The sequence below is a fragment of the Crinia signifera genome, chromosome 2 (assembly GCF_055691185.1).
Source record: "Crinia signifera chromosome 2, ASM5569118v1, whole genome shotgun sequence".
In the NCBI taxonomy this organism is placed as follows: domain Eukaryota; kingdom Metazoa; phylum Chordata; class Amphibia; order Anura; family Myobatrachidae; genus Crinia; species Crinia signifera.
This window is the reverse complement of record NC_139218.1, coordinates 283445579-283463590: the sequence shown is the minus strand read 5'-3', so window position 1 is coordinate 283463590 and position 18012 is coordinate 283445579. Positions and strand designations below refer to the sequence as shown.

At 44.2% G+C, this 18012-nt stretch overlaps 1 protein-coding gene across 1 annotated transcript; it reads right to left on the bottom strand.

Moving 5' to 3' along the window:
• Window positions 1-873: 873 nt before the first annotated feature.
• Window positions 874-17957, bottom strand: GTPBP6 (GTP binding protein 6). The gene is made up of 10 exons (XM_083168739.1): window positions 17535-17957; window positions 14813-14950; window positions 13744-13814; window positions 12742-12872; window positions 8306-8376; window positions 7506-7664; window positions 7131-7339; window positions 6306-6454; window positions 3310-3459; window positions 874-1237 (listed from the first exon to the last, which is right to left on the bottom strand). The coding sequence occupies exons 1-10, from the start codon at window positions 17908-17910 to the stop codon at window positions 1114-1116; spliced, it is 1578 nt and encodes a 525-aa protein (XP_083024865.1). The 5' UTR covers window positions 17911-17957; the 3' UTR covers window positions 874-1113.
• Between the last annotated feature and the right edge of the window lie 55 nt (window positions 17958-18012).

Genomic DNA, 18012 nt, shown 5'->3' with positions numbered 1-18012 from the left:
AGAGTGTCAGAGAGAGCCAGTCTGAAAGGGGGAGGGAGAATGACAGTGTCAGGAAGAGAATAGCAAGAGTGTGTTGGGGAGAAAGAGAGCAGAAGAGATGTGGACTACATGATGGGAAGTTATGAGCAGACAGTACCAAAATAGGGTATAAACAGACGTTGGCAGTATTCATGGACAGAGAAGCACCATTTGGGGGCAAAGACAGACAGATGGGAGGGGGCACAGATCAGTGTGTAGGAGGTAACAGTAGTCAAGGTGGAAGATAAGGCCAAACAAAAGAGATTTAGTTGACTCAAGAATGAGGAAAGGTCTGATATTACAGAGCTATAAGATGACATGAATGTAGGGAGTGACAGAGAGACTACTCAAGTATTAAACCCAGACAGTGGACTTGAGTGACAGGAGAGAAGCTTGTATTAGCAACTGAAAGTGAGGTGGGAGAAAAAAGGTAACCCTGAAAGTGGTAGTATGTTCAGGAAAAGATAAGAGGGACAGTTGGAGGTGAAAGTGGAGGGGGTGAGGTAAGATCAATTAAGTATATTTGGTTATCCTCTGCATAAATGTGGCATTTTAGACCAAATGGGCTGAGGTGTGTAGAGAGAACAAAAGGTGACCAAGGAAGAATGAAGGATATGAACAGGAAAAGAAAAGTAGATGAAGGGAGTTGTTAAGATTAGAGAGTTGAGAGGTTTAAAGACCTTCCATTACAATGGGTTGAATCCTTCAAGTATCTAGGGGTGTGGATAACCGGCGAACCTCAACAATATATTTCTTAGAATATTATATCACGGGAAGATTTTCATCAAATTAGGGCATAATTTAGGGTTCTTAAATACTAAAATAGGTAGACAATAAAAAAAACTTCTCCAAAGCTTGTCATTACAAGAAAATAGTTTATTTAGGATATAAGACAATATAAGAATATATTTTTCTGTTATTGATTTGTTGAAGAGTGATTTTCCATGAGTATGTGGCAGCTTTCCATTTATTTAGTCCAGCATGGGTAGGAAGAGCCACTTTACACCCACAGTTTTTCGTATAGTGCAGTCAGAATCTGTAAATAAGGACTCTTGGAAACTTACTATACTAGTAAAACACACTGACTGTGGGTGCTCATTTACCAAACAGTTTTGTGTATTTTCCATAGGCGGCATTGGTTATTATAACAAGTACGTCTGCTGTGCCATCTTCTGGTAATACAATAACTTCCTGTACTGAGGCTTCTTTGTGCAGCCAGCTGTCGAATAAACACAAACAAGACAGGTGAAGAATACAGACAATGGCCAATGTACAAGCAACAACTTTTTTTTTTTTTTTTTTTTTATAATACATTTTTATTAAGGTAAATAGCACATAGTACACATCGCAAATCCGTACAGAATATGTCAAAATGCCAACAAAGAAAAAAAAATGCAAAAGCAATGGTACATAGTATATAATAGTCCTAACAAACCATAAACCAGTGTATAAACAGGGATATAGAGAAGACAAGGACAAAGGTAAACAGAAACGAAAGGATGGATACACAAGGGATCATCACATATACCTTAAGCACACACAAAAATAAATAATACCTAGTTGACTACAAATGCAACTTTTATTTTCTTAATTCACGCTTTAATTAAAATATTTTTTTGTTCTTAAAACTAGAAAAACATTGAAATAATTATTAAAGTTGCAATATCTAATCCAGGTCCCAGGATGAAAAATAATTAGAAAATGCTCATAAATATAATATAAATGATTAAAGTTGGTATAAGTTAAAGATGACCATCAACCATTATCAACGGCTTGCCATCAATGGTTGAGATGCCATAATTCACCACAATTGATGGCAGATTAAAAAAATTCCCCTGCAAGGTAAGAGAGACAGAGCAAAGACCTATCCCATTCAGTTCAAGCCCCTCCCCGATTGGCCTGCCACTTAACCCCACCCCTTCATGCCACTGAGCCAGAGTGCTTCCCTGAATAGCCATGTGCAGTCCTATTCTAAACATTCAAAATACATTTCAATAATAAAAGGACACTGGAAGCACTCGCATGGTGGTCTAGCCTGCATGCGCTTCGCAGTGAGCTTCGTCAGGGTTATTGAAATGTATTTTGAATGTTTAGAATAGGACTGCACATGGCTTGATCTGAGTGGGGGTGGTAGATTCTGCGCTCAGACAGACAGGGACGGGAGCATCCAGTGGTCAATCATACCGCTCACTCCATTCTCTTCCACGCCGGAACAGAGGCAGCATACCCGCAGAGCCAGCGCTGATACCACTGCGAAATTCTCATTACTATGTACAGCAAGTAACATAGTAACACAATTCAGTGTTGCTACAGATCACATCCAGTGGAATTAAAGTATTCAGTCCTATTCATACTACTTGACACTGAAGCCTCGCCACGTTAGGATTTATATCCTTTTTAAAATAAAGCACGTACATTTTTCCAATCTTTTCACATATACAGGTTGAGTATCCCCTATCCGAAATGCTCGGGACCACGAGCATTCCGGATAGGGGAATTTTCCGGTTTTTGGAATAAATTTGTGTAGCCATACTTACCTGTCCCCTGAAGGTGTCCGGTGGTCCCTCGGTGTCCGCACAGTCCCCGGGCGTCCACAGCAGGCCTCCGGCATCTTCTCCTGGTCTCCAGCGGTCCCAGGAATGCATTGCGCGAGTGTGCGCGCGCACCGGTGACGTCACCGGCGCGCGCGCACACTCGCGCAATGCATTCCTGGGACCGCTGGAGACCCTGGAGAAGATGCCGGAGGCCTGCTGTGGACGCCCTGGGACTTGGTAAGTATTAAAAGAGGGTTAGGGGGGGTTAAAAAAAAAATAAAATTTGAATGATTCCAAAAACCACGGTTTTTGGAATAATTCGGATAGGGGATGCACGGATAGGGGATACTCAACCTGTATTTTGTCTTTTATATTTTGCAGATTTTAAGTTTAATAAAAGTAAATTTATATTTTATTGTTGCACCACCCACAGACAGTCTTTTCTTTCCTCTATTGTATCATATTTACTGTCTAGTGGCAGCACACCTCCATAGATCATACATCTGACACAGTTCTAAGGAGGTCCTTGAATGAAATGTCCTAATTATTTTTCCAGTGCGACAGGCAAACTATCCCCCCCCCCCCCCCATTTTTACCTCAAGATACATCATTAAAATATAAAAATATTCTGAAATACAGAATATTCCGTTATCCAAAATGCTCAGGCCCAGAAGAATTTTGGATAAGGGATACTCAACCTGTATAATCTATTGTTCCATGTATTGTTTGTTGCTTCCATTGGGTTTGTATTACATACCTTAACTGGGGACCTTCCAGCTTCACCCTAATTGTCATATTAATCCTTCCTGTATTTTTCATCACTGATTTCTCTATGTGTTGTTTCAGGTCATCCAAGCCATAACCCAAAAGTGCAGACACGGGTATAGCTGCCTCATCTGGTTCATGTCTACAATGGATTGAAAAAATACGAACAATCTCATGTAATCAATTAAAATAATAACATGTAAAAATAGCCTATCACTTTTATAACAATGGAAGGAACGATATACTACACACTCACTTTCCACTTTCAGAAAAAAAAAAAAAACCTAGCTCGCCATATATTTTAAGACGGCGGTCATTGTATATTTTGTATACTAGATTAAAAGTCAGGCAAAGCACAAAAGTATATATGTCACTTCCATCATATAGTAAATAATAAAGGTATTATGAGTTTCTAAATCAATGTGCAGTATCAAAGCAGCCTATGGAAGGTATACTCCAGATATTGGTGGCCCCTCACCAATGAAATTCTGCAAGGTCAGTATAAAATACAAGTAGGTTGCTCCCTCCATCAAGAGCATAAGTGGTAAAGAATACCGTACACCCCTTTAAGGGGATGGTCATCTCCTCTTCTCCGCAACAGGTAATATACCATAAATGTGTATATGGATTCTTTTAGTTTTTCTTCCATGATTGACGTCTCCATTTGAATTGTGGACATTTGGGGAATTTATTCTACCCCCTGGACTATATCCATTAGGTCATGTAAGACTGTTCTTGTTTTTATTTTTTGGGAGGGGGGGTATATTAAATGTGGTGGTTGGGGACCATCTACAGCAGGGGTCTTCAACCTTTAAGACAGTGTGGGCCACATTAAAAAATTCAACGAAGCCTGAGGGCCACTAAGCTCTACTGTGGTATTTAGCACAGCCCTTCATAGATACAGCACAGCCCCCGCATAGATAGTTGGCACAGCTGCCCATACACATAAACCCTGCCCCCAATAAATAGTCTGCACCAGGGCTATTTCTAAACAATTAGGGTCCCAGTGCGAACAGAATAAAAATGCAGCCCCCCATAAATAATTTGGTATGTAAGAAATTGCACGCGCATGCCCCCAAAGGGGTGTGGCCTAATTATAAGGGGCGTGGTCTAATTATAAGAGTGTGAACTAGCAGGAAAAAAATTACCTGACACCTCACTTTTGCAACCTGCATGACCAGACATTGGTTACCGCAGGAATGGTTGTTGTCCTTCCACGCTTAAGTTAGCTGTCTAAAGGCCGCACAGTGACATATAAACATGAAGGCCCATTACACCATGATGCCCATTACACATTATGCCACACACCGTGATGCCCATTGCAAAATATGCCACACACCGTGATGCCCATTGCACAATATGCCACACACCGTGATGCCCATTGCACAATATGCCACACACCGTGATGCCCTTTACACAATATGCCACACACCGTGATGCCCATTGCACATTATGCCACACACCGTGATGCCCATTGCACCTTATGCCACACACCGTGATGCCCATTATGCCACACACCGTGATGCCCATTGTACATTATGCCACACACTGTGATGCCCATTGCACATTATGTCTCACACCATGATGCCCATTACACATTATGCCACACACCATAACGCCCATTGCACATTATGCCTCACACCATGATGCCCATTGCACCTTGCACTATAAGGCCCCCAATACTCCTGCTTATGCATATGATGCCCCCAGCAGTGCCTCTCACAAAATGCCACCAGTAGTGTCCCTCACAAAATGCCCTAGTATTGCCCTTCATAGTCAGCACCACATTGCACTGCCAGCCCCCCCCTCCCCCATAGTCAGCACCCTCCCCATACACAGGGCCACATTGCACTGCCAGCCTCCCCACCCCCATAGTCAGCACCCTCCCCATACACAGGGCCACATTGCACTGCCAGCCTCCCCTCCCCCATAGTCAGCAGCCTCCCCATACACAGGGCCACAGTGCACTGCCAGCCCCCCCCCCCTCCCCCCTAGTCAGCACCACGGTAGCTAGCCAGCATCACCCTCTCCTGAGACACTTGCCTTAGTGTCCCTTGTGTCCCTTGCAGAGGTCTCCTTCAGAGGGCTGCTACTGCTGCTGGCATCGGCGGCGTCAGCTGTTTTAACAGGCAGGGACAGGTGCGCGGCTGCCGGCGGTTGTCACACTCACTCCAGTCTCCCGGCTGTCTGAAAGGGCACGGGTGGGTGCGCGGCGTCAGGAAGTACACAATGCGCATGTCTGCGCACAGTTCCGCACGCCCCAGCCAGCACATCCACCTCCGTCGCGTCCCACTGCTAAGGGGACAGCACACGGAAGGATTTTAAAGGGACAGCACGCAGAAGGATTTATTTTTTTTAATCAGCACGGCATTTAATAAAAAAAAAAACGCAATTCACTGGCGGGCCACCTAAAACAACTCGGCGGGCCACTCGTGGCCCGCGGGCCACGGGTTGAAGACCCCTGATCTACAGTTTTCTGCTGCTGTGTGCATTGCAGAACCCAATGTCTGATATTCGTATTATACTATATGCCATTCTCTCACTCTCCTTCTTGGTAACATGTTGATACATAACGGTGGCCTATGAACTAACTTGGAAGGAAAACTAAAAAAATCCATATACACCATTACGGTAGATTACCTATCACAGAAGAGGAGACGACTGTCACCTTAAAGGGGTGTACCGTATTAATTATTACTTAAGCGCCAGTATCGGGATCACTTCCATCATATGTTTACATTAGTAAGTGCTCATTCCGCCTTTCTACAGAGTTATACAAATCCCAGCTAGAAACATAAAAACCTCTAATACAATGTAGAAGTACCACTTAAGTTTTCATTACAAAAACAATTTTGTTCTATTAATAAAAAAATATGCTAGTCTACTAATAACTAAAATGTCTTATCACAACTTTAGAATTTACTATTAAATAATACGTACAGCATAAGTGCTGATATACAAATATCAGAAACCAATATTAGCACTTACATTTGAACCAAGTCAGTTTTGTTATGCACCTCAATCATGGTGTCGAGGAGCTTCTGTGAGACGTTCAGATTGGCGAGAGCAGACAGCACACTTCTCTTCTGATTCACAGCTTCTGGGTGGCTGATATCTCTCACGTGAATTATTAAGTCCTTATAAATGAAATAAGCAGAATGAAATATTAGCATATGCTACCCTTAAGGGAGGGTGTTCCAATTGCTCTACTACAGCCATTTGTATATTATAGCTAATGAGAAATCTATTATTAAAAGCCCAATATTACACAAACTGATATTGGGCCAGACAGGAATCAATCACGCTATGCATGATTTTACCAGGTTCAGTTCTTTTATAAACAGTCTACTAAACAACAAACCTAAACAATGTTTTGAGGAACAGTATCTAAGCAGTTCTGTGATTAAAAAAGATTCGGCCACATAGGTACAATTCTTCAGGAATATCTTTAATTTCATAAAATGTTTACAGGAGGCAGACTAAGGGGCAGATGTACTAAGTGACAAAGGGGAGAGAGATAAACTGCCAACCAATCAGTTCCTGTAATTTTTCATACACAGCCTGTAACATGAAAATCAGAAGCTTGTCTGGTACTTTCTCTCTCTCCGCCTTTTTATTGTCCAATGCTTAGTAAATCTATGCCTGATGGCATAATAGGTTAATTTGAGCCGGTTTAACCAAGTTGTACTTTAAAAGTCACCATAACCCCACCCCCCATCCTATTTCTGTACCCTCTTTCCATCTTTAAAACATTTCAATGAAAATGTATTTATAAAGGTCAGTGGTCCCCAGTTCACATTTGAAGGTTATTACCGAATGGACAACATCCTCCAGCGTGGCAGAAAAGGACTCAATCAGGTTGTGAGGCAGCTGAGACAGAAATCCAATTGTGTCAACAAAAATAACTGGCATTCGACAAGGAAGCAATCCACCATGGGCAGTGACATCAAGTGTGGCAAAGAGCTGGTCACGGGGCTGAAGGTTTGCATCGCCTGTAAGCGCCTTAACTAATGTTGTTTTTCCTGCAATCAGAATATCACACCAGAGATTTTATATATATATATATATATATATATATATATATATATATATATATATATATATATATATATATATATATATATATATATAGTATCAATCCTGCATCAATCCTTCAAAACCATTACATAGAATCCCTTATACACGCACCACAGTTTGTATAGCCCATCACAGAGATAACTGGAAACTCCCGTCGTGTGCGCTGGGTCCTAAGCAACTTTCTCTTCTTTCGCAATTTCTCCAAAGCCTTCTTTATCTTTATTTCTCTCTCTTTTAAAAGTCTCTGCTGGACCTCCATGAAGGTTTCACCTTAAGGGTTATAATGAGGGAAAATTTACTTAGGGCTTCGTGCTTCTGGTAAAATAAATGAATTTAAAGTGGATCTGCCCCACTGAATGTTTGAGGCACCTCATCGTCCTCCTTCAACCTGTACACCAGCCCTTCCAGCACTGCTGTCAATTACATACATATATAAAATGCTACTTCCCTAAACAGTATATGGGCCTCTAATTATAAGACAAAATAAAAGTGCTAATCATTGAAAAATTAAGTATCTTTTTTGGCAAATTATTCATGGACACCAATGATGATTGTGATGGTATTGTGTTTTTCAAATGCCATAGGAAGCAGGCAGCATTCAGAAACTATTGTGTAAATGTCCTATCAAGATGTACTATGCCTTCCACATAATGATGTGCTGATTACGGATGTCTGAGTCCACTGAACAGTGGCAACCAACATACCATTGGTGCTTGTCCTGCAGAGCTCCTGTGACTGGGCGCTCTATTGGCATTACCAACAGATCACTAACAAACACAAGAGGTGCCGATAGGGAGGTGTATTAGCTATGTGTCTAACGTACTTGAACAAATTAATAAAACTAATACAGTATGTAAGTCCATTACACTGCACCTACCGTTCACAAGTAAAAGTAATGCATACAATATTACCTGATCCCATGATATATCTGGATCCGCCACCCTGCTGATCCAAGTGTGCAGTTTCATTTTTAATGCTAGACCTATGGAAAAATAACAACCCCAAAAAAATCTCCTAAATTAATTAGCTTTTCAATGTTTTCATATATTTACTGCTTACCTCGTAACAAGTTATACAAAATTAAGTTTTTTGGTTAGGGTATACCAGCTAATTTTTCCTTTTTTAGGGATGAAAAATTGATAATGTTTTTATCATAGTTTTATTATGCTAGGATGACTGAGTGAGTTATACATAAAAGGGGATTTTTGTAAGAACTTACCGTTCGAATCCTTTTCTCTGAGTCCATCCTTGCGAAACAGCTCAACCATGGGATGTAGGAGGGTCCGCAGGAGCAAGGAACCTTGGCTGACTTCTTTTGAGAGGCAGGCTCCTCCCTTCTGCATCCCAGAATTCCTCAGTTCAACTTCTAAAGCACACTAGGATACATTGCTCAGTACAATGCCTGAACATATTAATATGCACAATCAATATAACCAATAACATGAGAACACATGAACGGTATAACTTACTGAGCGTAAGGGAGGGATCGCTGTGTCACCAGGATGGACTCAGAGAAAGGCATTTGAACGGTAAGTTCTTACAAAAATCCCCTTTTCTCTTTCGTCCATCCTGGCGACACAGCGCAAACAATGTCCAGTTGTCCCTATTTCAGGCCTCCTCAGGAGGGCAAAACACCAGGAGCACAATCTCCTGATTTAAATGGAAACTTGACACTACCTTAGGTAGAAATTTAGGCACTGTACGAAGCACAGTCCTGTCCTCATGGAAAATCAGAAACGGAGACTTGCAAGACAAGGCCCCCAATTCCGACACTCGCCTAGCCGAAGCTATAGCCAAAAAAAGGTGAGTTTCCAAGACAGAAATTTAAGATCAGCCGACCTTAAAGGCTCAAAAGGAGGTTTTTGTAACACTGACAAAACACAGGTCCCAAGGCGCCACCGGCTGCCTATATGGGGTTTAAGCCTCATGACTCCCTGTAAAAAAAGTCTGTACTTCAGGAAACAGGGCTACCCTTTTCTGAAAGAAAATGGATAAAGCCAACAATTGTACCCTTAAAGACTACAGGCTAAGCCCTGCTGGAAACGCATCTTGGAGAGACCTTGAACCCGGAAGTGTGTACCTTCTGACGCTCACACCACCTTATATAGATTTTCCAGACACAATGGTAATTTGCAGCTGAAACAGGCTTGCGAGCCCTGAGCATGGTCCAGATAACCGCTTCCGAAAATCCCTTCTTCCTTAGTAAGGAGGTTTCAAAAGCCAGGGCGTTAAATTTAGACAAGCTAGGTCCATGTTTAGAAACGGTCCTTGTTTGAGCAAGTACAGTCGGAGAGGAAGATGCCAAGAGTCTGTCGACAACCTCAGTATGTCTGAATACCACAACCTCCTGGGCCAGTCCGGTGCAATCAGAGTAACTTGTACCTCCTGCGTCCTCACTCTCTTCAGGACCCGCAAAATCATAGGGAATGAAGGGGACACGTAGGCTAGCTTGAAACGCCACGGAACTGTCATGGCATCCGCTGCCCACGCGGTCGGATCCCTGATCCGAGAGCAGAACCTGGGAACCTGACAGTTGGTACTGGATGCCATCAAGTCTATCTCTGGGAGCCCCCAGAGAATCACTATCTCCCGAAAGACTTCCTGATGAAGCACCCACTGCTAAAGGTGCCCACAGACGCTACAATAATCAAATGCGTTTTGTACTTTTTAAGCACAAATTGCATCTTATGTACAATTATTGGATGGTGTTTATGGGCTTGTGCGATGCGATGCGCGTTCCCGGGAGCCGATATTGTATGTCTAAAAAAGTACGTGCTGCACGTACTTTTTAGACTACATCTGAAATTTAACATTACAAACATGGGTTCATCGCATGCATCCAAGTGCACATCTCATAGCAAGCTGGAAGAGAAATTGTATAGAACCATTGTACAGTCAAAAACGCATAGCACAGTACAATTGTAGCGTCTGTGGGCACCTTAAGGAAATCCGCTTCTACATTCCGGATCCCCGGAATGAACACAGCCGACAGAGCAGAGATGTTCACCTCTGCCCACATGAAAATCGACCATATTGCCAGCGATATATGCTGAAATCGCCCCCGTGTGTACACAGCTTAAGGCTTCAGCCCATTTAATCATAGCCTTGGATACCCACGCAGAGGCAATAATAGGGTGTAGGGTAAATCCCACCCCTTCAAACACCGCCTTAAGGTATCCTTCATTTTCCTGTCCACCGGGTCTTTAAATGCAGCACCCCCCTGAACAGGTAAAGCCATAGATTTAGACAATCCGGCCACAGGCGCAACCATTAAGGGATTTTCTCCCATAATTTTACATGTTCCTTTGGCATAAGGTACATGTTAGCAAACCTTTTAGGCATGAGAAGCCTCTTGTCAGGAGTTTTCCATACTTCCCCAGTAAGGAAATCATGCCCTCATCCGAGGGAAATGTCACAGAATCTCTGCGTATTTTCTTGAAAACACAATGAGCAGGTACTTTATCCTCCTCTGAAAGAATTAAAGTCTGCTTAACTGCCAGGATTAAATCCTCAGTACCAGGGACAGAAGATTCAACCTCTTCCTTCTGGTCCCAAAAGACATCCTCCGCGCACACACCCTCCTCATCAGGATCTAAGTTCCACCGGGAAGGTGTAGATAAGGGTTGTCTGGGTGAAGTAACCTCAGGGGTTTTGGCGGTACTTGTGTAGTTTCACGGCGGGTTCTACGCTCGCCACAAACTATGTTAAAAAAAATTAACCTAACTCCATGCCAACATGGATAGTTCATACCCCCACTATCCATGTTGGTATGGAGTTGATTTTAAATAGCGTGGCGAGCGTAGCGAGCCACCGAGCCCGCAGCGTGGGCGAGCGAAGCGAGCCCCGCAAGGGGACTCAGACGCACGGCGCCATACTGGCGCCGTGAAACTACAAAAGTACCGTTTTGGCAAATTGTTCCATACATACATTCATTTTATGAACACTCTGCAGTTCCTGCATGACCTGCAACAAAGCTTGGTCCCCCTGAGATGGGGTTATAGAGCCCACTGACGGTTGAGAGGGGGAAAGGGGGTCAGGAGATTTCACCAGATCATCTCTCTGCCTATTCAATGCCTTAACCAAAGCATTAATAGACCTCCCCAACGCAGACTGCTCAGACCTCTGGGCTTGAGCCCCACTGGGCACAGACTCACATGAGGGGCACAAATCCCCCTGATCCATCTGTTCAATGGTTAATTTAACACCACAAAATCTGCAGTTAATTAACATGGCCGGTGCTCCCACCCCCAGAGCAGCAGCACACCTTTCTGTCATGATACCACACAGTGCACAATGTCAGGCAATTGCACAGAATAACATAGCAGTGTACTTATCTGTCTGCTTGCTGCAATGGATCCTCAGCGATCACCGGGGAAAGCGCTGCCCAGGAGAAACTTGCCTCTGCACTGCAATTAAATCCTCCTTCAGCCCCGCAGTATGGAGAAAGGATGCCAGAACAGAGAGCAGGAAGAGACCAAGTCCCTGCTTCAGCGGGGAAGGAAACCTATTGGCGCCTTTTCCCCCTTCAGCTGCTCCCCCCAGTGTTTCTTCTCACCTCCAGTGTCTCTCCTCCTTCTGGGACCACTTGGAAGCGTCCAGCTGCGCTGGACTCCTGTAATAGGCTTCAACTCCTTTTTCAGGATTTCAGCCTATAAAACCCCCTAAGCAGGGAGCCGATTCAGGACACCCCCGGGGCCCAGGGAACCTCTCTGTAAAGGAGGTTGAAGTGCTGTGCAGAGGGAGCAGACAGCGTTCCTCTGTACACAGGAAGCTGACAGGACACGCTTCTGTCAGGCTGCGCTCTCAGTGTGTATGAACTTCCTATGGAAGTCGCAAACTGGAAACCTGCACTAACTAGTGAAAGTAATAAAATAAAAACACCTAGCTACTCTACTCAAAAATGGCTGCAGCCCGCAGCCAGTCAGCACAGCACCCACTCCGGTGGGCACCTAAAACGAAGGGAGGAGCCTGCCTCTCAAAAGAAATCAGCATAGGTGCCTTGCTCCTGCGGATCCTCCTACATCCCATGGTTGAGCTGTGTCGCCAAGATGGACGAAAGAGAAATACAATTAGGGTACTCCGAGAAAAACTGTAGGTGCAGTTAGTACTTCATTTATTAACTCAATAGGTGCAATTTAGTGAAAGTTATAAAGGACAAGAAGGATACATACATCAATTTCATATGTGTATTCACATGAATAGGACAGCTACTTTAATTTACCACCCTGTAATTATTTAGCTTGTCCGCTAAGTGCACCACTACTTACAGATCTACTGTAAAGGGAGTCTATTAGCACTAGGAAACTGATGTAGCACCCCACAGGCAGATTACACAGTTTATGCCTACCTCAGCAGTGGAAGCTCAGCTAGTGCAATCTGTAGCTTGGCCTCTCTTGTGCGTGCATTGTGACGGAAAACATTTAGGACTACTGTATATCGGTCAAAAATTTTCACACCCCATGCGGCTTCCAGATCTTTCTATATTTGAATATAGAATAAAAGTAGTCAGAATAGAATGTATGAACTACAGGTCTTCTCTGATAGGTTAGCCCAACTTATCCAGCATTGGCACGCATGCGTGGAAAGGGATGGGGACTATGTTGAAAAGTGAATAGTGCATTACACAGAGGATAAACAGTTATCGTGTAGAAAAAAAAGTGTTCAAATGTGTTCACAAATAAAAAACGTATAGCCATGAAGACATAACTTTTGGTATATCCTGGATTAGCAGTTAGGCAAACTATTAGCAACGGGTGCCGGACGCGTTCCCGACATCGGGATCCAGACTGTCAAAACGCCGACAGCCACCCACTATTTTCCCTCGTGGGGGTCCACGACCCCCATAGAGGGAGAATAGAATAGGTGGCTCGCGTAGCGAGCCACCGTGCCCACAGCGTGGAGAGCGCAGCAAGCCCGCAAGGGGCTTTTTTGCGCTCGCCATGCTGTCTGAGTCCGGGCAGTCGGGATCCCGACGTCGGACTAATGACTGTCGGGATCCCAACTGTCGGAACTCCATACCACACCCATTAGTAACAGGTAATGATTTAGATTTGCAAACAACTGGGCAAAGCCATGCTGCTCTGCAGGTTGCGCAGAGGGATTTAGATTCGGATGGGGTGTGTTCAAACTGAAATCTAAATTGCAGAGTAAAAATATTATCTAACATTGGGGGGCTACATCCAAAAGCTACTAATATTTTTAGAAAATGTTATAGCCATGGAGGAATTACATTTCAATCCAGCCTCGTATATGTGTTAGCAATGAAAATGTACTAGTTTACAAGTGGTGACACTTTTTAGGGGTTTTAATATTCAATATTAAGAAGTATATTAAGAAAGTTCAATATTACCTCTGTCAAAGAAGATACTCTTTCAACATTCAGAAAGACTGCAGTGAGCGGAGACATACCTCTAATCATTTCTGTAACCAAAGGAAAGTACAGGTCAGTGTTATTAGTAATAATACCTGCAGAACATAAGGGATGTTTTTTTAATAACTTTTTATTGAAGCACTGCATTGCAAGTAAACAACTGAATTTGTTGGTACAGTACAATAAAGTCCGGAGCCTCAAGGGTACACAGGCCAAATCTGAGTCTAGGATTTTAAGGCGATAGGGGGTTACCCAATAACCTCCTTGTTTCATACCATTCAGTATTTTTAAGTGTGGTTTCAATCCTTTTTGATATTCTAAAGCAGGGATGGGGAACCTTTGGCCCTCCAGCTGTTGATGAACTACGCATCCTAGCATGTCCTGCACCAGTTTTACTATTTGGACAAGCTAAAACTATTGCAGGGCATGCGTAGTTCGTCAACATCTGGAGGGCCAAAGGTTCCCCATCCCTGTTCTAAAGGAAGGGTGGACACATAGCTCTCCCATGTCTCAAAAAGACTGGAGGTATGCTTCTCCCTAGGATGTGCCTTTTTAATGTGTTTACCATTAATGTTCTCAGTACTGTAGCAAATTAAAAAGTAAGCTTCTACTCTACCATTGGGCTACAAGCCAACAAGGGTCACAAAGCTATGACCATGAATATAAGGGGCAATATTTGTAAATTTTCTGAATACTGCTGAGATTTAAATTGTTATCCCATTATTATAATCTGTTTATATGATGTTACATAGCAGTTTAGCAGTATAAATAGCTACAGAACATATTATATCCTTGTATAAAGTGAACAATTTTAATATAGACAAGTTTTCAAACTAACATACAATTATGCAAATTACATAGAGAAATGTATAGTTTCCATTCTTAATGAAAAGTCCAAGAACTAGGAAATAAGGAGACTATATTCAAGAGGAAGAGTGAGACCTTTTTAAGCAACTTAAATTGTCGGGCTGGAACATAGGTTTTAAGGAGGTTCCTACTTAAGGTTTTTTTTTTTTTTTAGCAATAGCTACATTATTGTGTACATTACCTGTAAGAACCTGAAAGTTCCCTTTGCCAAATATGTATTTACTATCGGGTGATTTTGTAGACATTATTAATTTGTCAACCACTGTCCAATTCGGAATGCTCTGTACCAGACTGACAGCCTCTGCAACCTGCAAGTCAGCTTGGGAGAAGAAAAAACAGTTTACAGAAAAATGGAGGTGAATGCAAAAATATATGATAGTTAAATTTGCAGCCATCTCAAAAAGAAAAAAAAAAAAGTATAACATTTTCTTTTTAACTTGACATTAACAATACAATTAGTATTTGCATCACCTAACTCAGACATGTCCAAACTGTGGCCCTTCAGCTGTTGTGAAACTACACATCCCAGCATGCCTTGCCATAGTTTTAGCATTTCCTGGATGCACTAGTCCTGCACACCTGCTGTTTACACAGCTGTGACTCCATAGCTGCAAGAATTCTTGGTAATCATCTCCTACAGATTGTTACTTTGAGATGTAATAAACATGGTACATTGTAATACAGGGGTTGATCTAATTCATTAAACAACCGGCTTGCCCTACAAGCACACGCATTGGTCGGGATTACAGAACCCCTGAATTCACTGGTTTTTTTTTATTGTTGTCCCCCACAGGGCTGCATACATAAATCAGAGTTCTAGCCCATATAATGGGCGTGGGTTGATGTTGGTGGCATTTCCATGCCAATGCAAAAGCACACCATTGGGTTCACTACTAGATGAATTAACCTCAAAATGTCTGCAGGGAATGCTATACAAACCCCTTTTGTTCCCTGGCCAAACCACAAGCTGTGGGTTATAGCCGGAATAAAGGTGGGCCAAGGGAAAACGTTACCTAGGCCTCCCGTCTCTTAGGGGCCCATTGCCTGCCATCAGGTGGCATGATAGGAGCACTGCTGCTCCCCACAGATAGCTCAAGTCAGCCTGCATAACACAGGGCAGGCACCAGTAGCCATTTTACTCAGGCAGTGACTCCTCACATCCGCCTCTATAGGTAACTGCTGTGTGTATATATATATATATATACATATATATATACATGCAGTGTGGTGTTCATTTTAGTACCCACCATACTTGAAAACCCATGCAGTTCCTCTTCCCTGCCTGGGGTGTCACTGTCTGCTGTAGTGCTTCTAGCACAGTATGGTCTGTATATCAGCACTGATATGCAAACCAGACCTGTGCTAGAAACACCACAGCAGACAGCGTCACCCCAGGCAGGGAAGAGGAACTGCATGGGTTTTCAAGTATGGTGGGTACTAAAATGAACACCACAGTGTATGTTGTGTGTATATGTAGGTAGTGTGTGTGTATCTAATACCCCTCTCACATCGCAAAGGGTATTAGATACACACAGCTCGCACCCGGGATTTGGACATGGGTCCGTCCTAGAAGCGACCCAGGATTTGTGAGGTGAAGCTCCCCGCAGGTTTTAACCCAGGTTGGATTGCTGGACTCAGGATTTTTTTTTAAAAGGCCCTTTCATGCCGCACAGTGACCCGGGTCAACCCAGGGTTATTTGAGCGGTGTGAAAGGGGTATATATGTTTGCATGCGGTCTGTGTTGTGTATATGTATGCTGTGCATATGTGTGTAGTGTGATGTGTGTTGTGTGTATATGTATGCAGTGTAAGTATTGTGTATGTATGTATGCATGCATATACTTCCCAACTATCCCACTTTCCGCCGTTCCAGCATCCCGCCCAGGGTCGGCAGTGTCCCGTGGTGAAGGGGGGCAGTTGAATAGACATCCCGGTTTTTGGGGACATTCCCACATTCCACCCAGGGCCGGCAGTGTCCCATGGTGAGGGGGGGGGGCAGTTGAATAGACGCTGTGAACGGGGTCTATTCCCGCAGCAGTGACGGGAGCTGCTGATCAGGCCCCCACAGTGGCAGAAATGGGGCGTGGTCATGTGAATGATGCAATTTGTTGACCACACCCCTTGCTGCTAAGCCTGGAAGCCACGCCCCCTAATTTCTGGCGCACGCACGCAGCTGTCCCTCTTCACTTGGATGAAAAGTTGTGAGGTATGGTATGTATGCAGTGTGTGTGTATGTATGTAGTTTGTGTATAGTGTCTGTATATGTATGTGTGTTTATTTTGTTCTTAGGCGCCCACCTTGTCTTAACTACCCCAGGCCCACTGGGCTAGATGTATCCAGCTTCTAAAAGTGATAAAGTGGAGAGTGATAAACAACCAGCTCCTACCTGTTATTTTTCAAACCTAGCCTGCCACATGGCAAGTAGGAGCTGATTAGCTGGCTGTTTATCAATGTCCACTTTATGGGCGGAATGTACTAAGGGGAAAATGCGGTAAACCCCCCATTTTCTTGTTTTACCGCCCGGCTGCAGGGGGGAGGAGACGACGCCGGGGACCGCCGCAGAGCCCAGGAGGTGAAGGAGACCCCCCGCACACCACATCACAGGTATCGCAGGGGGCCTCCGCACCACGATGCTAGCAGCATATGTTAGTACATATGCGCTAGCATCCTTCCGGCGATGTATGTTAATACATCCTCCCTATAACTTTTAGAAGCTTGATACATCTGTCCCTTAATCTATCTCTGCTGCGGTTATATGGGATCCCCAAATGGAAATGTGGACACGGACAGCCATTATCCTACAATAAATGACATTTGTAGGCACTTCTATCACTACTAGTGGTAAGCATGAGTTGCAGCCAGTATGTAAGGCCTGTATGGTTATGTAGGTCCGCAATGTGTTACCGGTGGTGCTGTGCTGCTTTTTGGGTCCCCACTTCACGTCAGGGTGCACCAGCAGCACATGCTGAGCCCCGTGTAGGGGCGTTCCCGGAGACACCAACAGCAGCTCGTCCTCATCCTCCTCCTCTCCGTCCCTCTCCTCCTCGCTGCAGCTCCCGTCCTCACCCCCTGCCCGGCCCCCGGCTCTCCCGGCATGCCAAAGCGGCGTGCTGATGCACAGTGTGCGGTGCCTCGGGGCATGAGACAGGCGGGCACCGGGGTACAGGGGAGACCCCAGGCCGCACCGAGCCGCTCTATGCAGGGCAGTCACCCCGCCTGCAGGATGGCGTCGCCGTCTCCCCACCGCCCTCAGCACCCTGGGGAGCAGCAGCAGCAGCATGCCGGCTCACACACAGGCTGCGGCCATGCCGGATCACCTCCTCCTGTCATCATGCAGGGGCGGAGCCACCGCTGCCGGGGTCCGTTCCTGCACAGCCCGACG